This window comes from Pyxicephalus adspersus, chromosome 6, assembly GCF_032062135.1.
Source record: "Pyxicephalus adspersus chromosome 6, UCB_Pads_2.0, whole genome shotgun sequence".
In the NCBI taxonomy this organism is placed as follows: Eukaryota; Metazoa; Chordata; class Amphibia; order Anura; family Pyxicephalidae; genus Pyxicephalus; species Pyxicephalus adspersus.
The window spans coordinates 100,616,343-100,643,732 of NC_092863.1; the positions used below are offsets into that span (position 1 = coordinate 100,616,343).

Sequence of the window (27,390 nt, forward strand, 5' to 3'; positions counted from 1 at the left end):
AGACAGGAAGTTGAAAACTGAGTGGTTAACCAGGCATGAGTACTTAGTTATTTGCCCAGGGGCAGTTTTTCTGTAGTGTATGACAAATGTTTTGTCGTGTGATTTAGTGTGTTGCCATTCCTCCTCCAGAAAAAAAAGACAACTGCACAGGCATTTCTTCTAGGAACTTTGTTCCTTCTATGAACCGTGACACAACCAATTCCATACAACTGAATGGTAGTGGTTGAGCATGCAGTACAACTCAAGTGACCTTGATTTTTGACTTTTGATAAAATAAGAATGACTTTGGGTTCACAGCTACTTCTACAGCTTTACAATCATTCCAAATTGTGACTTATTGCTTCTCCCTCCTTATTTCTTGATAGCAAAGAAACCCTGCAGTCCCCGATGACTTAAAAAAAACACATAAAGCTGCTCTTGCTGGAGAGCAACCTGTAACTGAGAACCTGAAGTGCAAGGATCTCCCTGCTTCTCATTTATTAGTTCCGTAGTTTTGTGATGTGTGTGATGCTTTTTAAATATTCTCACTGCCGTCATCAGATCACTACGGGGCAGTTTGATAAAATAAAGCAAAGCCCTGCCTCTACCAAGATGGCTTTTCAGAAACCACAGGCAATACTAGTTTGATAAAGGTTCAGGGTGTGAAGAGATTTACCTGCACAGTGCAAGATCAGGTGACATAACCAAAAGAAGGAAGAAGAAGGGTGAAGATGCTGCTGCTGGGACGGAGGAGAATTCCAGGACGAGTCGTTGAGGAAAGGTCCAGCACGATCCTGGGATTTAAATGTGATTTTCTTATTTTTCAGTCTAGTTCCTCATTAAGTAAAAAAATTAATATTTTCTAATAAAAACATCTACATAGAAACTTAAAAAAAAAAACAGAACTCAAATTATTCTGAATTGAATTCATTTAATTTCACACAATGAATAACATATGAATAGGATAATTTTTTTGTAATTTTTTTTGTTGTTTTTTTTTTTGTTTTTTTATTTTTTAGTTAAGTGCTCTATACTGCTAACCTGATTTGGTAGCGGGAAAAAAAAAACTGAGCTTTCTCTTAGAAAAAAAAATGTTTTAAAAACCAACATCTAGAATCATGACATAGCATGACATTAAAGCATGCTAGATGTACCTATGCATCATATAACAGCAATTCCATAATTCCATTTTTTTCAATGTACAAAAATGCTCCATGAATAAAAACTGTTACAAAAAGAACATTTGAAACAATGTACAATTTTTTTTCTTGCCTCTATATTCAATAAAATACAAATACATTTTTTTTGCTCTAAAATATGTTTACATACAATCAAAGTAGGACATGCAAGTACACTTTTAAAAAAGGCTTTTAAAAACCACTTATGAATACAAACTAAAAATTAGCCAGCACGACTTGAAAAACAATTTTGTGCCCCATTCTTCTTTTTCTTAAATATATACATATATAACATTTCATGTGCATTACTTAAGAAATAGCTTAGAAAACAAAGCAATACGAGAGCAGGCTATATCCGCTCCCCATATTGTTGGATTGGCAGCTCATACATGTGTCCACTGAGCGTCTTCCATGTAGTGTAGATGTAAGCAGATCTGGAAACTCAATTTTGGGGGTGAGGTGTGCTTCTAATTGAACTGGGACCGCGGTTTAGTCCACTCGTCACCGGTGAGTAAATTACTGGAATAACCAAGAGATCAATTTTGAATGTTATATTTAAATCAAAAAAGATGTTTTGGGGACATGCAACATAAACTGGACTGAACCGTAACAGCAAAAAAAAAAATAAAACAATAAAAAGCCTGTAACAAAGTGACATGTATGGAATTTGCTGTTAACTTCTATCTGACAAGGCGGATATACAGTCTTTTAGTTGATTGTACCTTCAAAACACTTGTATTCGTTCCTACAAAGCAAAACCCTAGAATGAAGTAACACTGTTTGAACCTAGTTTTAAACCATCAACATGCTTATTTACAGACAATGAAAATGTTCTTTTCTACTCTCTAGGTTAGAGTGAAGCTTGTACTCACAGAAAGAAATAAAAGAGGGTTGGATTTACATGCTTACTGTTGAGATAAAAAAAAAAAAAATCCTAACAAGACGTATGGTTGAAGAAAGTGGCTTAGGTGAAGACTTGTTAGTGTGTAAAGAATAACCATATTGGTCCTGATGAAAATCAAAGGAACATAGATAGCTTCTGGTAGCTTATTGGACTTAGAAATGGTCAAAGATCTTGCAAGGTTAGATGTGAAGGCCATGTGTTTTGCTATGTGGGCCAACAGGAGTCCTGTAGAACTATAAATCAAGATGTGGATTCTATATTAAATACTAGCTAATAGGACCTTGGAGGTGCAACGCAAATTCATCTATGGCATTCATGATGGCCCCATAAAAACATTTGGCTCTCCACTAAGTGCTAAAGGGAGCCTACTTCAAGTTATTGTTGATGCGTCAAAGAACTAAACATATTTAAATTAGATTTAAAATTTGAGGTGCCCTTTACAATCCTTCCAGCTGGGTTATCTTTTATTAGTTGTCCACCTGATAATTGTTACCAATGGCAGGAGAGATAGGTGTTTTTTTTTAAATTGCCTGAATCAGCTAAGAAACTACCCAACAAGTGGAAAAGAATTTTTTCTAAGTGGTGGCAAACCATTTTTAGGTACATTGGGGTTTTCCTAAATTTGTGGCAATACATAAATATCATCAGGCCACAAAGCCAATCAATCATGGCTCATCAATAATATTAATAATAATAATGTTCTTACACAACCGAAAACCCAGTGACCCGGATAGCAAAGGCTAAAGATTGGACACCTCCAACAGCTAAATGTTTAATGCCATATTCTCAAACATATAATAAAAACTTAAAGCACTTAGTAAAAAAAAGTACTTAGCATAGCAGATTTATTACGGCTAATTTACAAAAGAAGTTGAGATGTTCACATAATAGAGTGGGTAAAGAATAACTTCAATTAGCCTATCAAAAGGAAATCAAGCTTTGTTTTCTTTTGCATATGATTATACAATTGAAGTTATTATTCAGAGTTTATGACACCATAATGATTCTCAACTCCTTTAATAAACTATCCTTATGATCACCTACTGGAAATGATACACATATTTGAAAACAATAGGTCTCTCATTTCTATAGAAAACCATTTTTTTAAAGAGATTACGGCTTTATATGTATATAAATGTAAATTTTAAATGCTCTGTCGATCTGGACAAAAAAAAAAAAAAAATAAAAGTAATAAGTGCGAGTATATATGGTGCTTTTTGTACATGAGGCAGGATCATAGCATTTCATGAAAACATCCTAAAGTATATTTGCAAAAATGGGCTGAAGATTTAACTAATTCACCAAACAACCTATAAAGCAATGATGTACACAACAGATAACATTTACAATATGGCCTATCATTTTTATTTTTTGGATATAGAGCTCTAGAAATCTATAGCAAGCAAACTGTACTTTGTCTTTTCTTATCTTGATTTTTAGGATAACGGGTTGTCCTAAATGTATAGCTTACTGTTTATTCAGTTTATAGAATGTATGTATTTTAGAGTATGCTTTACTTCTTTAGGCTTAAGGTAAACCTGTAAAAAAGGAAAAGCCAACAAAAAATGAAAAGAAAGCATTAGGCAGTGCATACACACCCTGATTTATCAATCGAGGCGGTCCCTGTCTGAGGACAAACCTGAACATTACCTTCACATGGTGTGTGTACGGGGCTTAAGTACAAGGCTTAAAAGTGCAAACATTTTGGGTAATAGGATATCATTTCCAGTGGACTTATTTAAAATGTTCCTACCACCTTCCACCACTGGACTGCAATAAGCCAATATAATTATAATGGATATGAGCATTTTTTGAGACAACTGATAGCAGGAACTGGAAGGGTGAATATGGCTGAAGTTAAAAACAAGGTGTGGAATAAAATCAGGGTTCTCTTTTTTAAATTGTGTTATACTTCCCCACCATTTAGATTTTAAGCTCTTTGGGGAAGGGTCCTCTTCTCCCCCTGAGTCACTGTCTGTATCTGTCATTTTCAACCCCTATTTAAAGTACAGCGCTGCAAAATATGTTGGCGCTATATCAATTCTTGTTTTTTATTAATATTATTAATAATAATAAAACCTTCATTTGCCAAGTGTGTCTTTATTTTAGGTACATTGATGACCCAAGCACTACATGAATGCTTTTAGGTGGCTTTTGTAAACTGAATGATTAGGACAGTCTAACAAAGTGGTGCCACCGTCATCGGATTTAGTTCTGATTTAAGCACAACTTTGGCATAAAGAGCTTAAATTGTCACCTCCTGTATGGAAGTGGTAGATATGATATAACAGTTAACACTTTATATTTACTTGATAAAAAAATAAGATTTTTGATAATGAACATATTAAAGATTAATAATATTAAAAATCCTCTATATACTCATTTATGGTACATTGAGGATGGGGTGGGGGGGGGGGTGGCCATGCCAAAGTGCTGACTTTGGAGCTGGAAGCTAGTTGCCTGCTCAGGAAGATAGGTATAGGCATTGCCTATTATTTATTAGTTCTGATTTACCAATTTCTCTACCGTTGGTTCACTTTAATAGGTGCTTTTGTTTCTCCTAAAAAAAAAAAGTTGATGTCTAACCAACAGGCTGTCACAGACAGTTTGCATTCATGCAAACTGATTATGTTATACACATACATTATGTACAAAAAAGGATTAAAAAAAGTTAGTCAGTTAAGGCAGGGTACCAGCCTTTCATCCCAACAAGACTTGAAAGAAGGCGAGTCACATTTGGGCTTGTGCAAGAATTGAATTTATCATAAACAATATGAATTAGGCTAATACCCGCATCTGATAAGAGCCAGAGCCTCCATTGCTGTTGGCATTGCCCCAACCACATAAGCTCTTTTTATACCGCTATGTGGAATCAGGAGTTAGGTGACAACAAATGATATTAGGCATAACTTAAAGGGGCCTCTCAGGTAGGACTGAAGTTTGAGTCATACTCATATTATTATAATAGAGCTCTATACGGAACACTGAATATTCCAATTCCTGCATCAACTCAAATATAACTGCTTCTCCTTAAGGTTACTCTATCACTTTAACCAAGACGCCATAAGTAGTTTGCATCCAGCACCGCTGGACCACTATGATTAGGGGTAGCTTCGGCACTTGGTGGCAGTGTCAAACCTTGCCCGTCCTCACCCTCAGGCTCCAATTGATTATAGCCAAATATATTGATAGGCCAAATAATAATTTGAGTGTAAGGTAGAGCAGGACAGGGAAGGAGAGGACACTCTTGGTGAAGAGCAACCTTCGGAGAGTATCAAGAAGTCTTGAAGGTCTACAAGGTCATTGAGTGGGTTGATGGCCATTGCTGACCTTAATACCTATCGGCAGAGTCACATTAAGCATAGGCATCTGAAGAAGGTAAATCCTATGAACTGTAAGAACACTTGTTATATTGTAACAAACTACTGTCGGTCCACAACTTTATATGATGTTCCTTATAAACTATTGTTTTCATTAACAGAAATATCCCAAACTTGCCCAAAATATATCTTTTCATAGCTGTGTTACTTTTTATATCTGACAACATGGCAACTGTGGTGGGTTGCTTGGCCTAGTCCTTGTCTTAGTTGGAGATGGTTGCGGTACCAGTTACGTTTCTGGTATCCAGATTTTGGAACTGGAAATCTTGTGGCTTTACGTTGTGTTTCATCAAAAATTACCTAGCCGTCGAGCAATTAAACTTAAAAGCCAACACAAACGCTAAAAAGTCAAACATGAAGAATGTAGGATTGACATCAAGGTCAAAGCATATCATCCATTTTTGTGAACCTGAACGACAGACAAATACAAAACTAGAGATTGTTGAATACAGACTAGAGTTTTCTTTATAACCAAGCCAAAATATTTGCAGGCTGAAGCTAATTTGCTACCATTATGTATACCATCCAAATATCAAGAGAAGGCATCAAATTATGGAAAAGAAAAACTGTGTAAGCACTGCAAAAGAAAAACCTTCAAGGTTACATACTGGATAAACATTCAGATAAATTGATTTTCTAATGATATACTTGAATGAAGGTTTCTAGATTTTAGATCATTCAACATCTTATATTAAAGAAATGTAAAAATATAAAACAAAAGGCCTATTCATGAAGGGACACATGGTCCAGCTGAAACCACTTTGTGTCGAGATTCCATGCACGGTATCATATTATAAGATACATATATGTTGTTATTAACCAACACACAAATTTCATACACATCGATGTCTACATGTAGTGTGAAATACATGTAAATCTGTGTCAATAATCTAACAAATGAGGAGGGGGAGGTTAAAAAACACAGTGTGTTCTAATATGGAAAGATTGACAGTTTAAAGTGAACCCTATCTATATTATAACCTGAGCCATAGATGTGAGTTATAATATAAGTAAGATCCTCTTTATATACAGATAGCTTTTCTTTTTCCCCATTGTCACTGGCCATCAGAAACCGTTTATTCTATGAGTGAAAATTAAGGGATTGCAACTTTCCAGTAAGGGCCGACCTTCCACCAGAGCTCAGAGGCCTACTTCAGTACCCTGGAACAAAAACCCACATCCAAAACAAGTTGTCATTTTTCTACTGACAACATAACATATGACATAGAATGAAAATACAGGTTTGAAGTCGAGTCAAGAGCCGTACAAAATCCACTGTAAAAAGCTGTCATCTTGTAAAGTTTAAAAAAAAAAGAAAAGAACAAAAGGATTGGGTGTTTTAGCCTCAATTAGAGGTTCTTCTACACCTTTTAAGTCTATGGTCAGCCTGATTATCAACTTAAATATGACCCATATTAAGGTGAAATCTCACATTCCCCTCGTCTCTTTCGATGCCGCTTTGCCTTTATTTCCTCCTCCTCGATGAGTCTCCGTTTCCCGTTTCTCTGCATGCGAGAATTTTGGGTTTCTCTGGCCATATGTATGACAGCTTCAATGGTGTCCATTACCGAATCCTGACAGTTCTCCTGGGAGCTGAATTTTTGACCTCGCTTGTTGGGGAGGTCAACACATTTTTCCAGGATGGGCATTTGGTCTCTTGAGTCGTCATCGAACAAGATTGGCTGTTTCCTGGGGCGGCCTCGCTTCTTCTTCACAAAGTTATTGCCGGTCTTGGATTGTCTCTGTAACCTCTTGGCCTTTAGGATTTTGTTCACGTGATCCATATTCTTTTTGGTGGATAGGATTTTATTGTAGTTGCACATTTTTCTCACCTCAGACTGGATGGCTTCAATCTCACAGCGTTTGAAGCGGTTCCGAAGAGACGCATTGGCTGGTAAAAGAGGAAGAAAAAAAAAAAACATAAATCAACCCATAAGCTCAACATATGTGTCTTAGTTGTGAGCACTATAGCATGGATATCCAAATCTAGCCCTTGAAGGCAACAAACGGGGCCCCATATTCATAATTAGAATTATGTTCTGTAAACCATACATTACTAAATTCAGTTATTTACAGAAATACAAAAAGAATGGGTGGGTGGGCCCTCAAGGGCTGAAGTTGTACAGGCCTGCACTATGCTCTTGCGGCATGTGGGCCATCAGTTCAGTGCTATGGTAAAACTATCTGCATTAGGTTTGCATGACCTCCATGACATCTGTAAATGGTGGTGCTCCACTTCTCACCCTCATCCCAGAAATGTACTGGAGGTTGGGTTAACCTAGTTAGATGCATGTCAAGTACATGCTAACTAATGTTCAGCATACACTTCGTACCCCTAAAAGATGTTTCAGCGCTCCAACAATACTTTTTTTCTGTTTTACGTGTTAGGAGGACCAAGCCATCTAGGCTCAGTCATCATCCAGGGTCATAATATACTTTTACGTCTGTGGAGTTGGCTCACAGATGCCAATTCCTGGTGCATTCTTGGTCCATGTTATTGGACCTGTTTACAAAAACCTGGCATAGATCACCATGTTAATTGTTATGAAGTTACAATGTAAAGTCTAATCATTGGAAGAAATACTGAAGGAAAGGTGGCTGAGAAAATGTTTCATCCTGCCATTGCAGACTTAGGACCTTTTCACACCTGTGGTGGAAAATTGCATGGTTGGGTGATCTTTGTTTGCGGTGCGCCCTGGAGCAGAAAAATGCACTACAGGTAAAAACTTTTACAGACAGCTGCAGTACATTTTTTTCAACAGCAATTGTGTCTTTTGCAGGAGCAGCACTGGAATCTGGAATTCCCAACCACTCCCAATCACTGGAATGTAGGTGGTTTAACCAATGCCATAATTATGTTGCTTACCATGGGTCTGAAATGACCTTTATAGCATAAGTCTAGGCAAAGTAACTGGATTGGAACTTAAGTATGGCTTTTTCATGATAATGGGTACATTTACCTTTCTGACCTTGTAGAAAAATACTGCTTTAGCCACTCTCTTTTCTCCTCTAATGACCTACTAATGACATCCTCACTCATAACCTCATCACATGCACAGCTCCAAGACTTTTCTAGAACTGCCCCGATTCTCTGGAATGGTCATCCTCATCCTAGTCAGCTTGCTCCTCCTGAGTGCTCATTTAAAAGAGTGCCCATTTTTTCAAACTTGCCTACCCGTCTTCTTCGGTCTCTTAAAATCCTCACTACTCACCCACCATTCCTTATCTCCCCTCCTATTGTGTGATACTTCCCCCACCTCTTAGATAGTAAGCTTTTTGGGGCAGGGTCCTCTACTCCTCCTGTGTCACTGTCTGCATCTGTCTGTGATTTGCAACCTTTATTGAATGTATAGCGCTGTGTAATATGTTAGCGCTATATAAATCCTGTTTATTACTATTAAAATAATAATAATATTTTTTATTAATATTGTTCCTGAGGGATCTGTTCATGAAAAGGTCAATTTAGTTGTAAAACCTGTCCTGAAAGAAACCAGAATACCGCTGGATAATACAAGATATCAGGTTTACTTAACCAACAATTAGAACAATTGTTTAACGGTCAGCTCTTCCAAGTGCCATGTCGTGCCTCTGGGCATGTTATGCTGTGTTTCCTTCGTATGCGGAGATTATACAAACTGCATCATAACAAGGAAGAGCCATCTTGTGTAAACATACAATGCTTCCACACATCTCCTCATCATTTAAAACACAATTTATATTTTCCATATGTTGGCTCATGCACCTATGTTTATACAGCACAGAGGGCAGTCAGACCGGCGTGCAGCATGTTTAAATATTAAATCTTGGTCTTAATTACTCAAAACTCATTATACAGTTTATCAGTTTAGTTTTTCCTCGGGGCAAATTGATTTTTTTTTAGCAACATCTGGGCCCCCATCTTAGCAGTCATCCCAAGGAAGACGTTTTCGTAGAGGTTCTCTTTAGTTACAGGAAACTCATGGTGCAGACTAATTTTTCCATTAATAGTTTTTTTTTTTTTTGCATACTCTCTAAATTATCTTAACATCTGGACAGCAGATATCCCGTTATTTCATTGGAGTCTGTAGTGAATGCAGGCTTTGCAAGGCCAAAGTTCAACAGTTCTGGAAACAATCTTTATGTTTTTGGTAATATTAATGTTTTTTTTTTTTACTTTGCAGTATATTGGGTCTCTCATTTTTTGGGATTATTACAGGTTGCTATGATGTTCAAATGAAATGGGAACTAAAATAAAACAAACTCTGAATTCAACAGCCATTTACAATGCAGTTAATTTAGCATTGGAACAATTAATGGAAATCTGAGGACACAGATTGTGATTTTTGAAACATAAGGGTGCACCAAAGTGGGCCTGTCAATACCAGAAAAAATAAACGGCAATTGCTAAATGCATTCAAAAGAATGCGGATTGCCTGGATGTAAAGCTCATATTCTGGCATCAATAGTTGCAGTCACGCAAGGATGCAGACAACTGTGTGACAATAAGCGGATCACCTGAGCTGCAGAAAACAGTGGATCAGAACACCGTCAGGGCAATCTGTATGTTTAATAACCAGGTCATGCATAAATGCCAATAAGTTTTGAACACACATTTTTGAGTTTTCAGATTAAAACCATACTTCTTAGTGACATTCATCTATCAACCCATTTTAATATTTGCATACCTCCTCCTTGGAGCCAGATCACCCTGTAGACACTTCCAACCAGTCATGATCTATCTGCACAGAAGAGCATTGGGCCTGATTTATTAACCCCCCTAGCATTCGAATTCTGTCTGAATTTCCATGCAAAAAGCGTTAAATTTTTTTGCATGGAAATTTATTTTACATTGTAGGCTATAATTCTTAGGCATAACGCACCAAAATATGTCCAATATTTAATACATTTTATACATTTATTAATAAACTTTAAATAAAAAAAACACAAAAATCTGTTAAAAAAAATAGTTAAAACATGTAAAATAATTATATATATATATATATGAAAATTTCTATATATATATATATATATATATATATATATATATATATATATATATATATATATGAATTTCTATTTTATATGAATTGAACTCAATACCGCTATTTTGTGTTGATTCCATTACAAAATATTTAAATTTCCCGATGATCCACCCGTCCACACCGACGCATGCTCCCACATCCCACATCACCGGGAAACCCCGGAGACTGTCTCTGCAGTCCCCGGCTGGAGATCGAAGAAGACGGATGTGTCCCCAGGACCTGCAGGGACCAGCAGGACAACGGGGGACGACAATTAAGCAAGGTAAGTGGGGTTTTTTTTTTAGGTAAAGCTACTTCGAGTGTGACTGAGGATTACCGCTATTTGCAGATAAAATCCACCCCGGGTCACACTCGGGATTACCTCTAGGGGGGAGAGCTTTCCAAGGCTGGAGAGGATACATTTTCATTAGTGAACCTGGTTGATCCAGCAAACCTGGAATGGATTTCCTAAAAGTCATTTGCTATTTGCTAGCAAATGTTTTGAATCTTGATCAGATCCATTCCAGGGGTAAAGTGGCACAGCCATCCTGAAACAGAAACATTTTTCCCCAAACTGAAACCAGAAGCTCAAAGCAACCTAAACTGTCCTCTAATAAATACCCCCACCACAAACAGGAGGCAGGGCAAGCGTGTGGAGTACTCACCTGATTTGTTGGATGATGAGAAGAAGGATAAGAGTGGGTTTGGAGGCACGGAGGCAGATTCAGCTGCTGGCTTCCTTTTGGTAAAGTTGTTGGAAGATGTAGTTTCGTTTCTGTTATGCTGAGACATCTGGTCAGCTTTCTGATGAATACTTGATAAACCTGTATAGAAAAAAAAAATTTTTAGATCATATATATATATATTTACAAACTACACAAAGATCCTTATAAAAATCTGTAATGAATTTCATACAAGCAAATCTCATGGTATAATTTGCACAGAAATTTGTGACAACGAAAAATACAACTTTAAAGCTGATATTTCCTTTCCGTCCCTTGCCTTTGCTTGCCTCCATGGGAGAAGAAGCCCTGTTTTGTCTTTTAGCTAAGGCAAAGCCTCAATGCATGAATGCATTTTTTTTTTTAAAAAGCTACAATAAAATCTTAAACTTCCCCTCCGATACAAACGAGGACCACGGCTCTCACACAGAGGGTAGCAGTCCCCACGTAGATGCAAGGGACAACTTATTGAAACTTAACAGCAGCTAGCAACGTATTAGTTTTCCCTTGGCAACAGTCATTAGACAACTTGGCCTGGTAAAGAAAGAAAAAAATATACATCTACAGGAAGAATCAACCAGTAATGAAACTATGTTATGTGGGATTGTATTACTAGGGTCACTGTATTATATTTGATTTTATTTATTTACCAAAAGATGCACTTCAAAATTCAGCTTTATCAGTCTGTCTTAGCCCTCAGTTGGTAAATCGAATTCACATAATTTAAACCACCAATAAGTGTTTATTTTGCAAGAAAATACCTTTCATTGAATATTTACATTAAAAGCGTGCTCTGTTCCGGCACCAAATTTTCATATAAACACCGCATTATGCAATAAATCATCATAATGCCGAGTGATAGAGCTCCCCTTGATGCAAATTTGTAGGATACTTAAGATTGTAGGAGACATCTGAAATGTTTAACCAACTGAAGTGCAGGATGAGCCAGAGTTAAAAATCGATGTTTGTGTTTTAACCCATTAAACAAAACCTCTTCAGAGACTCTTCAGCCCTGAATTATCACCCAGAGACCTGGTGGGTGGAAATTAAGGGCCTGCCTTTTGTTACCAGGGAGACCGGGTTCAAGGTTAAACTACTACCAAATCAGATTCGATGACAGGCCGCAGCGTCTGACAGCTGTGCTTCCGACTAGAAAAGACGCCGCAGGTCAGGGAGTAAACTGATTTTTGGCCCCTTGAGAAAGGGAGGATGTTGTTGTTTCATAAGAAAGCCCATTTCAGGTCAATGACAATGAACTACATGAGGGGGCGGAGGTGCAAAATGGTTCCTTCAACAATAAAATGAAGTGATGGCAGGAGAAGCAGTGCCCCGAGCCTATTTATTGCTTGTCTTGCAATTTCTCAAATTATTCATAATACGCTGGAGCAAAACTATCGGTTGACCAATGTCAACCTAACCTGCTCATCAAGTACACAAGCCCACAGCCGAGCTGCACCATTCCAGGCTTTCTTTGGCTCTATAAACCAGGATCACTTTGTGGGTGAAGGACAGCTATAGGGTTCATTCTATCCTCCTCATCTTTAAGTAATCAAACAGCAAAAACTCATGCATATAGGCATATTAACCACCATGCCAGACTCCTCACCTCCCCACATGTTGTATTCAGACAGAAGAGAGAAATGGAAAATGATGGTCTTTCCTTATAATGAAGATCTTTGAATAGTAGAGTGAAACCCATAATGGGTGAGAGGTCTGGTAGAGTAGATAGGACACTTGGAACAATAGAAAGTTTATAGGATACTTAAAGACCTGGGTTGTAGAGATTTCCGAACGTACCAACACCAATATCATACCCAAAGGCCATGAGTTGTACTACAACTCACACCATGAGCTGAAAAACTCCATAAAAATACCATTCCCCAAGGTCATGAGTCCTACCATACCTCAACACTAAAAGCTGAACAATGCTATACAAATACCATACCCCAAAGTCATTAGATGTACCATACCTCAACATCATGAGCTGAACAATGCCAAAAAATACCATACCCCAAGGTCATGAGTTGTACCATAATTCAAAACCAAGAGCTGAACAATGCAATCAAAAATACCATACCCCAGGGTCATGAGTTGTACCATACCTCAACACCAATAGCTGAAAAACGCCATGAATAATACCATACCCCAAGGTCTAACTTGAACAATACCCCCAAGATGTGCACAATAACCCAACACCACGAGCGGCAGTGTCACAAGCTGCCCAACAACACAAAAGCCCAAAATCATCAGCTGAACAATGCTCTACTTCTAGGCTTTTTTTCCTACCTTTCTGATTAACATCATTTGACACCTAACAAGCTCTGTGCAAGAGTTCATCGACAGAAGGTCAGGAGCGGAGTATTTAGCACCTTATACAGTGGGTCACATTAGGACTCTTCATAAACCTTTCACTGCACATGTACAGATGGACTTATGGAAATGATTTACTGAACTTGACACCTTCTGTAATTTGTTAAGAATATCTGAATAAGAGAGCAGCGAGTGAGATAAAAAAGGTTACTTTACAAGCGCAGTTCGATTGAAGACCTCATGCCCGAGAAAGGCAAACTTATCTTTCAAAATGGCAAGATTATGGAAAAGGCACAAGGTCTGGATAATTCATTTAATATTCATTAATCTTTCTGAACTTGGAGACAAATTCTTGTAATAAAGCAATAAAGATATCTTTTATAGGCTGCCAACGAAGCTGTGGGGAGATGCTCAAAAAATGTATGTAACTTGCCCCTCCCTCAAATATATTCTTAATTTAACAATTCCTATTTTCCCCCTGTAGTAAGGATAATAAATGCCCATTATAAGGACAATGCCCAATTCTCCTATGGTCAGTGTCCGAGGAAACAACTGCAGCAGAAGCAGCACCACAGTTGCCTATGCAGTTGCCCCTTCTCCTTTATGGATACTGGTACTTGACCTCCTTGCACTGTCCCCCCCACCATTCTGTTCTTGCATCAAAGCCCATGTGTCACTACTACGGCCTGTTAATTGGCAGATTAGGGACCCAGGGCTGCATCATGGGAGAAAGGAAAAAAGAGCTACATGATCCATCCATACCTTAAAGTATTGGGTGGTTGACTTTGCACTACCAGACAATGGTGCAAATGGGATTAAAGAAAGGTTCAGCAGTGGAAGGGAGCAGCATGTTGCGTAGTTCTGAGGGTCAAAGTATGGGCCTACTTTGATGTAAACCAGAATTCTAGCAGGCATAATGGAGAAGAGCTCATGGAGCAGGTAAATGAGTCATTACATAATGTAATTTACTGTCAAAAGAAGGATTTTAATGACCCCCATTGGGGTTCCCTCCCTTTGGACCAATACTTAAGTGTGTGAACAGATGGCAGTACTTATAACACAAGTGCGGGTTGTTTGCACCCAGTTATCGTAAGTTGTACGAGTCATTACTAAGCCGGCATCTACCCCCCACCCCACCGTTTCCCTATCTGGAGTCACTCACTTAGAAGAACTAAAGGGCTGATGATAGCTCTGAAAGCTCCCAGGAATTAGATCAGCTGAGCGATAGTGATAAACTCCCAGTTAATAAACCCACTGAGCTCCTTCCACCAGAATGATCAATTTCAGCATGTCCAGAGGCACACCGCTCCGCCTAATACTGATAAAATTCAGCTTCAACATTGGATTGCACCACAAAATGGAGACGCATATTAACCGCACAACTCCCAACATCCTCTTTCTATAGGATGAATCTGATTTTGCCACCTGGATCCTGCTCCTCTTTATGGACAGCTATCCTCTGGTGATTTGCTTAAATCTATAAATGAAATGGCTCAGTAATAAAAAGATTAAGTTGTGTGGACTGAAAACAGCATAAAATATTTGCGTTACCAATATGTACAGATGGCTGGGTTACAGTGCCCATTGCAAAAATTTCTCTATTGCTTCAATACATGCACGTTTCCTTGTTTTCTCTTTTCAAAAATGTTGCAATTACAGAAAAATGGCTGATGCCAGAAATCCTGTGATCTAAATGTAGTTGTCTGCACTGAAAACCCAACAGTGTTGCCAGCCTTGGCCAATTCTATCACCTTAGCAGCCTACTATACCTTCCAACAATGTTAAATGGGTTCAAATGTGATTGTGTTAACTATAAATTTGTTATTTGATGGTATATTATTGATCAGGAGCACTGAAGAGCAATAAAACCAGTATTATAAAATATATAGAAGGGCCTACTAAAGCAGTCTGTATAAAAAGGGCCAATCAGTTGCACCCTTATATCGTGCTATTCTTGGTACATTTATTTCATGTTACAAATCAAATCTGAAACAAAACAGATCTCCCTGGCCAGCATAAGAGTTCAATTATCTCTCTGCCAGAGGTTTCCTGATGCTACTTAAAGGGACCAGACTGGCCTTGAGGGAGAGCATTCCGCTAAGCAACGATCACTTAGAAAAAGGCTTTTACTTAGCCACTTTATATTGTCAATTGGATGGAGAGATCACGGCCATGGTAAGACTAATGCAGCAGATAATGTGTGAGAAGATAAATGGTGTTTAGGACATCAGTTGATCAACGCTGGGTAAAATGAACCTAATTTCCAGACACGCGGGACGAGAAAGCCATTTGTGGACTGTAACAAGCTTTTAGTGTGAACTGGAGACACTATTTAATCAGAACACAGGCCCACTGCAGACAGGAATGACCACGGATGGGAGATTTGCAATAGCTGGTCTGACAAAGACCCACCATAACACCTATGCTTGACATTTTACGGGGGCAGAGCAAAAGTTTCCTAGGTATGGAAGAACATGTGACTTGCACCATGTGCTGGGCCGATCATAACCGATTAGTCCTGGGAGCTCACAGCCATGTGTTACTTAGACCTTTAGTAACTCACATTGAACTTTCATTGCCCCTGATCACTAAACATACCCAAAAAGAAGCAAAAGGAAGAGCAGCTGAGAGCTAACTTAGCAATTTTATTATTGAGGAGAAAATGTTACATCAATGGTCCCTTTTGATTTCTCTCCACATTCTGTCTCAGTTACATTTTTCACTAAATAGGATGCATGGGGAATGGAGGAAATAACTAAAAAAAACATTACAGGGGCTTAGATGCTGCCCACTGTTCTTTTACGATAATGACCAAGGGATGTTGAACTACAGTTATCAAGTGTTCTTTTTAGGGGACACAACAAAAGTTTGGAGAACATTTTTTCCATGCCGTGCAGTTGAAGATCAAACTCCATAATGGGTAAGCCAACCTGCCCATTATGTTTGACTTGCATATATAACACAAATGGAAAATTTCTCCATCAGGTTTCGCAAAACCAATGAACAGGAAAATGATCCCTGCCCTGGACCCATAATTGGTTTAGTATGACTTTTCAGCAAATGCACCCAAAGTGGTTTTCATGGGGTTGGGTACAGTGGACTAAACTTCCATCATGTTCTATGTCTTCAATGAAATCTGGAAGCCTGACAGGGATGCTTTCCTTTTTACCCTCAGCAGTCAGACAAACAACCACTGACAACTGAAGCTTTTCATATATTCTTATTAGGAAACCACTAGAGGGCACTTTATACAGGGATTATCTTGACCTGTGTCCATCGGTAAAATATGAAACCCACCATGAGAAATACTATGCAGCTAAACCCACCGTAAGAAATACTATGCATGCACTTGGGAGCAAACAGTCCAAGAATTCAGCATTACGGAGATACAAAGGTTCGAAAAAACGAGGAGAAAATATTTGTATATAACACAAAGTGTTGAGTAAAATAAATGTCATGCTGAAAGGGTTTACATCTACTTTTTTTGCTGTCCAAAATTGGCCTGTGCACAAAGGTTAGCACTTTGTTGGCCGAAGATTGCTTTCAAGATATTTACCAGCATGCCAAGAAAGTTGCTAGTCTTGCACTACTTGATGTATTAATTAGATGGGTGTCTGTAGGTTGTGCTATTCTGACAGTTTCCAGGGTGTAATTATCTTGACTGCCTGGAGAACATCTTGTCCTATAAGCCAAGTGTTAAACAACCTGCCACACCGCAACATGCAGCAATAACTTACTATTAATATTGCAGGTTACATAACACACGCTGCTGTTAGAAGCACATTACACGGGACATACTGTGCACTTTGCTGTAGAACGAGGGAGTACAACGAGAGAAGACTGAACAAAGACTAGAAATAGGGAAATAAAGTTTTTAAGAAATTCAAGCAAAAGTACCAAAACACGGATTTTAATGATATGCTCTGCACATACACCTAGAACTAAGGTAACAAAAAATGTGCTTGCTATTCAATAGTCCATGGCAACAGATAAGGGTCCACCCCAGCGCCACTATCAAAAACCCCTGGACTCACTCCCTCAGGTTTAAAAACTCCAGTGTTGCAAAGCTCAAGTCCTTTTGATTAGGGCTGAATACAGAAGTACCCCTTGCCCCCCTGATGGAGGCGTTGGGTCCAAATTTCCTATTGGATTGAATGGTGACCAAACCCCAACTGGTGGTTAGCCAGGTCATGGCCAAGTTCATGAATTATAATATATGCTCAACATCATTTTCGACTCTTAGCAGAATTCATAAAAATGCTCAAGTAGGTCAATGTTGCAGACCCAACGAATGGGCAAGTACATAAAGAGCTTCATCAGCAAAGGGTTTCAATAATTCCACATTCAAGCAAGGACTACTAAACTACAAGAAGCAGGCTTTGAATAAAGTGCAAAGTCTCCTTTAACAGTTGCTTGGTAGGTAAAATATCATTTAAATCTTCACAAGGCCGGTGAATGCTCATTGCAATTTCACCAGCGCTATTCTAGGTGTGGCGATTAAAACCTCAGCCATTTACGGGTCAGGAGATTTGGCAATAAGGTTAATGTTTTATACAAAAAAAAAGCGTGGGTCATCTTATTACAGGCCCAGCCGCCAAATTCCTGCACGGATGAAGCTGCGGCCTACTCGGATGAGAGAGAGAGAGAAAGAGGCCTTCTTCTGCTTTAGTTATAACAAGGTTCTTCCTAATTCTAACCAGAGCCAAGTCTGAAAAATAAACCTCACTGGTGTGTGACTCATACGGTCCATGGGGAAGGAAAAGCGAAGGGAGGAGGGATGGTGGGGGTGAGGAGAGCGAGAGTATGTGTATAATCTAACAGAGCCTAGAGCTTTGGAGATTCTAGACCACTTCAATAGCACAGGCCGGATTCATTAAAAATCCTGGCAGAGCTCCAGCAGGGAAAATTGAAGCTGTATATTTATTGCGTTTTGCTCAAATAAATCTGCAAACGTGTGAATCATATTCCTCGGAGAGATGGGGGGAACAGCAATAAACAATGTCTGACTAATACGTACAAGTGGAACGAGATAGAGAATAAATACGTGCAGGGGTCAGCACTAAGGATTGTATTTTATAGCCGCAAAGACTAATTAAAGAGAAACTCGACAGATAAGGTTTTTATGGAGTGGATGGAATTAAACGTAATGGAAGACCAGGGTTTGGGTTAAGAAATGGAGTTTAATGTTCATCATTATATTACGGTCATAGTTGACAACGTTTTAAAATAATTTCCAGGGACAGGTTATTGTCCGGCCATAAATTTCAGCCAAGCGCGAGCAAAACTGTCTTAGTACTCAATAAATTCCTAAGTTTCCCATTGTCTGGCCTTTCAAATATTTCCTGAAACACATTTTGTTTATTCAAAGCTAAAAGATAAAAATAATACAAATTCAGCAATGTATTAATTAATAAATCATAAGTCAAGCAGTGTAGGTTTCTGTGTTTGACGTGGTATCAGCCTTATAAAACAGAAGAAGAAGCAACACTAGGAGGCAATAGGTTGTGCTGTGGACAGAAACAGCCGAGTCGAGTGACTTGGCATTGTAACTATTCAAATTACAGCCCCGCCCATACACACACACTTGCAACCTTGTGGATTCCATGCCTTGACAAGTCATGATGTGTTTGGGCCCTACATAATATTAGGCTTTTTTGGGGCCTAAAATTTATTGGTAAACCTAAACCCTTTTTTTACCAGTCTTCCATCATTAAGAAAGTTCTGAAATGTAACCCCCATATTTCCCTTATCCATGATTCCATATAGCACAGGTCTACTGAAGTCTGCCGTACCCCATACATTTAGAGCTAGCTTGACAAATCTCTATCCAGGAATTTCATAACAAAATCCCCCCCCCCCCAAAAAAAAAATGGTTTGGGTCAAAAGTTGGGTTTCTCTGTAGCAGGAAAAACAAGAAAAAATTTAACAACAGTTTTCTTCAACCACGAGTGAGTGGAAAACTGAAGAAGGAAAGGGAATAAATATAAATTGCACTAGGAGGCCCCTGGAAAAGAATTTACTGGCACCACTCACTCTGAATCTCCCTGGTCATCTTCCAGGAAGGCTAGAAGTAAAATTTATGGTTGGATCACTTCCTGTAATGCAATCCTGCCAAAGGTCTGGAAGGACAACCGACTTGTGGTGTCTGAAAAGTGTTACCACTTTAAAGATTTGCTCTAGGGAGATCCTGGCCTATTCTCATCTGGCAGCAGATAAAGATCCACGAGAATGTTCTTGGACAACCGAAGACACTCTACCTTTAGGCCTAAGGGATCTTCTGATACTTAAGAAACTAGGTGGCTTCAATGAGATCTCAAGAAGTTCTCTTTGTCCACCAGGACACAATGTTTCTTCATGACTCGATTTAATCTGAAGCTAGTTTGGAGAGATTCTTTTCCTTCTGGGGCAATCCAACCCATAAGTAAAGAAACCCTCCAGTTAAATGTTTTCTGGACCTGACATCTTGATTCATGTTCTGATGAATGCATCTGAAAGCATGACCTGGAGTTATCTGACTTTGTCAAGGTTTTCTTTATTTACTTATGGTTCTGACCCGAAGTACATTTTAACACCTCTAGTTTCAATACTCAAGTTTTTATCTGCTCTCTATCTGACTTGGTGACTATTTTCACCTGGACTGGAATTAAGAGTAAATCACAAACTTTAGATTTGTTCCAGAGGTAAAGGTAAATTGCAGTGTTTATCAAGCAGGGTTCCTCCAGAAGGTGCTAAAGGTTCCTTGAGCCATGAATTGCTTATTTCTCTCAGGTCAGTTTAAGTGACACCAATGATCATTTTGGCTATCTGTAAGGGTGACATTATATCCCTTGATTAGTACTATAAGAGGCATTTTTCCTTCTGACCGCTAGGCTAATACAGTGAAAGATGTGTATATAGTATTTATAGCAGGGGTTCCCTAAACACCTGAAAAACTTATCTCAAGGTGTTCTTCATGTTTAAAAGGTTGAGAAACTGATCCAATGGGAACAAAGTTTCCAGTGACAATTACAGTGGGACTTCTTCACTTTATGGAAATTTCTGCTGACTTCCTAATAAATCTCTAGTACAGGAAGTAAAGGAAGTGTTGACAATATTTTACACAATTAATAACTGCCAGGAACCATTGATAACAAGGTGCTGTCTGTCTTCTACTTAAAAGGAGGAATTTAATATGGTAGACAAAGAGGTACATTCAGTAGATTAGAAAACAATTGGTATATAATCAGAGGGACCGTTAACAACACACAATTCACAGACAGTATTTAACAAGCACTTAAAGCAAAACCCCAAGAAAAATAAGTTAGTTATTTACCTGATAACATTTTTAAAAAGATAAACGTCAGTTCAGAAATTACTTTGCAGTACATGTATCTGCAGCTGAATGTCCTCTGATGGCCCCCAGTCCATTATTCACCTCTATATCCCAAATACAGGGCCGTCCAACTCCAGTATTTGAGGGCCACAAACAAGCCAGAATTTACATATAAACTACAATTTACTAAATAAAAGTAAACTTAAAAATGTGTGTAGATCTTAGCATTTAAGGGCTGGAGTTGGAAAGCCCTGATCTAGACTCAGGTGGTTTTGCACCTGCTCTGCCTTGTGAATGGACATTGATATAAGAAGCATGACAGTGATGAGCTAATTTCTGAGTCATTCAACTTTGCATGTTTTTTTAGAACATGAACAGATCCTCCAGGCTCCTCATGCTTCTTCTTCCTATCACCCTCCAGCCTGGCTGTGCAGGGACTGCAGGAGGCCAATACCAGGCTACACTGTACATACACAGCCCTCATACACCACTATTAGACTAATGATAATTATTGATGAGTTGTCCATTATAATTGCCTGCTAATTTTAGGTATTGGAAGCATACTAACACATTGCTAGATAACAAGGCCAAAGTTGTCACAAAGTTGAAGCTGTGGTAAGTTTTCTGCACTTAGTAATGAGCTCATTTAAACCATCAGTTATCAAAGCCCCATAAAAGAATTCATTTAGAACGCCTAGACCATGTTCCCATGACTAACACAACCCTGAGACAATAATTTGTAGTCATACAGAAGAGATATACTGAATGTAAGACTGGGAAAGGCAAATATGACAGAGAGGAAAAAAAAAAGATCCAGCTGCCATTTTGGGAAATAAAAAAAATTATATATGATAGACAGCTACGGTTCAAGGCCGAGCAAAAATATTAAACTGCAGAAGATTTATTTGGCCTCTGGGAAGCTTTTGGCTAAGAAGGGAAATAACAGCATTCTGTGTGACAGAGAAAACATTGTGCAGCGCGCTGTAACCCGATGTCACACAAGGGCACAAACTGCGAGGAGGCTTCAGCCGTTCCAGTATTTACCGAAGAGCTTAAAGCTGTCCGCATCTGGCGTGCTAGAGACCCGAGAAGATTCATTCGCCATTGTGATAATTATGTTAGTGAGAATAATAATAATTCTTCTATAAATCATCCCTTACAAGCGTGTAGCATAAAAAAAGTGCCAACTAAATTCATAATTTTATGGTTTTACTTTAGGAAATAAAATTTTGTAATACTGCTCAGCTATTTTTATTATTGGCTTGTATTTGGTTACCAAACTTGCCTGATTAGGTGGCCTTACCATCAGATATATTTTCTCATGTTTAGTGCATCCATGCTAAGTATAATGTGTTAAATTTTATTTATTATTTCCTGGAGTGATCACATGCCTCTCTCTGACATTGTTTGCCTTTTATCGGTTTTTCTTTTCCTTTTCTTTGTTGAGGCATCATGCAGCATCACCATCTATTTTTAGGACTGAGATACCATCTGAAAGATGGCAAAACCATGTCAATCTTGGTGCACTGTACAAGTGTTGACTGTATTCACAAATGCCATACAGGTCCAACTGCAGCCTCCCAATTTATGACTTGCTACCAAGTTGCAGGAGGAAGAGACTGAGGAAATGCTTCCCTGTGAATAGTCTAGAGTGAGACCAGAGCCCATGGACTGAGTATTCATTACAAATGGTGGAACTTTTACATTTTGAGAATGTGTACTGTGATCCAGCAATTTCTTTTTACAAACAAACTTTTTCCAAAAGGTTCTCTTTATTCACAGTCATCCAATTCCATAAATGGAGCTTGTGTGGTTCTCAAAGAAGTATCCACTGGGATCAAAACCCAAACACAGAAACTGGCTTAGAGACTGTTTAGGTAAGCTAATATGATATTTCTACTGATCACGAAAGAGGACGGGGTAAATGATGACTATAAAGAAAAAAGCTGTCTTGTTGTATTAGTACTGTGCCTGGTACATCCCACCCTAGCCCGAGGTATAGCCTAGTCACAAACTTATGACTGCTACTCCAATCCAGGTCATCCTTTGCCCATAGCCAAACTTTAGAGCAGTCTTTCTTGATCTTTTTTTTTTTTTTTAACATGAGGGAACCCTTGAATACATTTTCAGGTGTCCAGGGAACCCCTGCTAACGACCATATCCACAAGTCGCAGTACATTAACATGGTGGTAAGTGAGGAGAATGCCTCTTGCTGGCCATTGGGAAGAATGTAACTTTTCCACATAGCCAAAAATATAATTGGTGTTAGTTAAACTGAACTGAGAGGCACAGATTGCTCATTGCTCAAGGAACCCCTAGCAACCTCTGGAGGAAACCTAGGGTTCCTTGGAAATACTGCGCGAGAGCTTTGGAATTTTAAGTGTGCAATGCCCCATCCTCATATAATAATTTGGCTGCTTTGCACCAAGTAAAAGTTACTAATTCTATGTTACTGACCCACTGCGATGACAGCAGAATGTCTGCTTATTGGTCTACACTGCAGAACATGTTGATGTTTTTTAACAACAACCATAATGCATCACTTGTTATCCTTTAAACTCCTTCCCAGACAATCCCCAAACAAAGAAGTGACCGTAAACAAACAGTCCACAACTGGTATAGGTTTGGCACCGACAACTCTCTGGCATGCTCGGAGATGGCAGGGTGCCCGTGTAACTGAAATTCAGCCCCAGCATGGAAAATTACCAGGAGCAAAATACCTTTCTACCACAAAAAGTACTTTCTATCTGAAATCCGGAAAGCATTATTATTGCGTTCTAGGAATCCGACCAAAATAAACACAAGGAAAAATCACAGAGATTGCAAAACACAAAACTCATCGACAGTCCACACGAAGCACCAGACATTGGAGTAACAGGAAAAGGCCTTTGACGCTGCCAGATGACTCAAAAAGCAATAAGAGCCCTGGCCCCTAATGACGCTGACCTCTTTTTCACCTGCTATGAGAACTTGGCACAACTTACCTGGTGCTGAGAAAAGTAACCTGCCCTGGCTCCAAATGAAAGTCATTTCTAAGTTGGTGTTCGTGCCAAGAGCCGGAAGGGAAACTTCTGCTACCCACTAAAAGCCTCTTGGATGGGCAGATATATTATACCACTTACACCGACTTATCCGTTCACTAATACAAGCTTGGCGGACTGTTAGCTCCAACTATTTGCGGCACTTGACAGTCTGTTACTAAATTGAAAATCTGATTCTTAAATAAATGATTACTATTAATTTGCATAATTCCTTTTGTTTGATCCCTGATAATGGAAAAATATATCTGTTTTACTTATGGTTGTGCGGCACCCCGTGCAATAAAACGTATGTGAGTAACAAAGCCTGCTAGGTGCAATCACACCGGCCACTTTTTGTGAACCAGTAAATAAATAACATCTAAACAATATAAAGAATGTGAAATATACCTGCAGCAGCCATAGGAATTGTGAATATGTAGTGGATGGAACCCACTCGATACTTAGAACTACATACATTGCAGAACATACATGTGCAGGTCAAGGTATAGGTCAGACATTATTCCATATAACTCTGCAGGACTTTTTGGAGACGAATTACAGGTTTATGGGAGAGTGGTAAAGAATGAATGCCTCCGGGCACTAAACAGATACTTTTCTCCACCACTGAATCCTTGACACACAAGGGGTGTTTTGACACAACATTCTTTTTTCTTTGACAACCTACATAGGGGTTATGCTATTATGCCTATGAATTAGGTGCGAGTAGTGTTTGATTTAGCCATTCTTTACATTAAGTCCTTTATGACTCATGTAAAGTGAAAGTTTGTTGATATTTGCTTGGTGGCCCCCACATAATCTTTCCTGAAAATGTTTAAGGAAACAATGACAGCAGCCTAAACTTAGATAAAAATGTGAACAACGGAAAGCTAAAAGGGCAACATTTATACCTTCCCAGGAAGAAAATGAGAACAGTGTGTACGAAAGTAACTGGTCATTATTTTACTGGAACTGGCGGTGCATTCCATAGGACAGACATCACCAAATCCTTTCCACTGACACACACGAGAGGCGGACGTTTCTGGAGCAGAACGTCTCTATTGTTACAGGACAGATTATTTAAAAAGATAAGCTGACTTTACTGCAGAATTGTTTTTAAAACCCAAAAAGGTCAGTCCACCTGAAACTGTTATTTTAGTTTTTTGTAAACTCTCGAGTCAGGATCCTGCCATACCAGAAACAATGTAACAGCTATGAATCTTTCTGACTTTTTTTCTGGCTATGCATAGCTGGGTACAATGATTCCTGATGCAGCTACAAAGTGCTGGGGTGAAATGCTTGCCAAAATCCCGAAATGTCTTGAACTCTACAAATTGTTGGGTGTAATGACTGGATTTGGATCATGTGGATGAAAGAATCCCACAAGCTCCACAAAAAACTCCAAATACTGTTAAATCCCTTGTGCCATGCATGATCTAGAGGTAAATATGTATTATATTGGCAAGTGTTTACTTTTTGACCACCACACCTTTCCAACAAAACCACGGGCCGTAATATTAGGATGGCCCTCTGAGATTGTAAGCTCTTCAGGGCAGGGTCCACTCCTCTGCTTGCTATTTGCAAGCCCTATTTAATGTACAGGGCTGTGCAATATGTTGGAGCTATATAAATACTGTTTAGTAATATAAATATTAATGACCCCTGTTCATGGTCATAATGGCTTCAACTCTTTTGTAAAGCGTTTCCACAAGGTTTTGGAATGCATCTTTGAGAATTTTGCACCCATTCAGCAAAAAGAACATTTGTGAGGTCAGTTGCTGATGCTGGATGAGAAGATCAAACTGGTGTAAGGCATTTTAATTGATCCCAAAGTTGTTGTTAGGTTTGGTGTCTGGGGTTTGTGAAGATCATTTGAGATCCTTTATAATAAATCAATCAAATAATGCTTGCTGCATGGAGGATTCATTTACAATATTCGTTGGAGATGGCACCTAGTCTTATATGTTCACTTCCTGTTTGACTGGTTCCCTTTCGAAGGTTTAGGTTTTCTCTCGAAAACCAAAACCAGAATAGGTTAATGTGTATGTCAGGTGAGAAGGTTTTTCTTGACACAGGCAACATTTTAAATACATATTATTCAAACCCAATTGATCCCAACATTTGGTGGTCTAAAACATTTAATATTTTATATTTCAATATGAGAATTGGAAATGGAATTACTGAGTTTACACCCCTGGTAGCCCAGCTGCCCCACATCATTGCAATTCTGCAGAATAGGCAACCACAACAGGCAACAAATCAAACACAATTAAACCTCATCTTCTGAACTCACAAAATGTGGCAAAGCAAATAATACCTAAAATACTAAATTTAGAAGTGATTTAACAAACCCACCCCCCATTACCACCATGAGTTTTCCGGGAAAAATGCCATGGAGTTGCACCTGCCTGCTGTCGGAAAAGAAATACATTTATATGATATAATAATGTGTTAATCGCCTCAGCTGGAATTTGTAGCTGTCATGGTGTTCTATTTATATATGGCGATAAAAAAATTAAAAAAAGAAACTGCCGCCTGAGAACTACCTGCAATAAGATTTTAATGGAAAGTTTTGTCCAGCCAGCAGGTACATCAAATCTAGATAGGGGCAGGGAGGGATCAGGAATGATAAAAGATGGAGGATAAATATCATAATACCCTGAATCTTTGTAGGTAAATGATAGTTAAATGTTGGCATTTGTAATAATAAAGTTGGCCAAACTGATCGAGCCGAACGCAAATTTTGGATGATTTGTGGTAGTTAGGATTACAGAAAGACTTCTTAAAGAACCAAGGGCTACTCCATAAAGTTCCTATTAAAATTGCTTGGGCACCCTTTGCTTGACTGCTAGTGCCGCCAGGTCTCACCCTTTTATCTTAGTATCATTGGTAGAATTTTGAATGGAGGAGGCCCAAGCCATTTTTGACTACATATCCAGTCCACCAGAGCCTACCCAAACTATTTAGCAAAACCCTGGGTGGTTTGCTGAACATATTTTTTAAAGCTCGGTTTAGATTTCCATTAACATCAAATTTAAAAATGATTGGCCCAATCAAAATTGAAAATTGGCCAAAATCAAAATTGACTAAATTTTCTTACAGTTTGAATAACTGTGTCAAGGTTTTTGTTGACTACTAGGTCAATTTCCATGGACTTCTTACTTGGTTGCATTGGCTGTGATAATCCTATTTTTGAGACCAAAGTATAATCCCCATATGGCCATGCACAAAAATGACAAAAAATGAGTGTTACACCAGTTATGGGCTCCTTGATTTAGAATATAAGGAATACACAAAGGCTGGTGACAATGGTAACTCTGCCAACTACTTCCTGTTGGAGTCCCCAACAGCAGTAAAGATGGAGACTAGGTTCAATCCCAGGCAAAACTAAGAAAAGCATTTTTGGAGGAGTTTTTCCTTCAACCATGGTATAGCTCTACATTAACTTTAATCTCCCTAGGGAATTCAAAAAATGAAATAAAAAAATACATGACATTTTTTAATGTTCAATGCCAAATACTGGAAAAGTACCACTTATTTTGTAATTTTAGAAAATATTCCCCTACATATATGCCATTGGAAAATTTC

General features: G+C 38.6%; 1 protein-coding gene across 2 annotated transcripts in view; it reads right to left on the bottom strand.

The window, feature by feature from the left end:
- Nucleotides 1-890: 890 nt before the first annotated feature.
- Nucleotides 891-27,390, bottom strand: part of SETBP1 (SET binding protein 1) — a 129,823-nt gene continuing 103,323 nt past the window's right edge. For both annotated transcript variants that reach the window (XM_072413515.1, XM_072413516.1), the window contains 2 exons: nt 11,107-11,265; nt 891-7,332 (listed from right to left, as the gene is read on the bottom strand). In XM_072413515.1, coding sequence (XP_072269616.1) covers nt 6,857-7,332; nt 11,107-11,265 — 635 coding nt within the window. In that variant the 3' untranslated portion in view covers nt 891-6,856. The remainder of the gene's footprint in view (nt 7,333-11,106; nt 11,266-27,390) is intronic.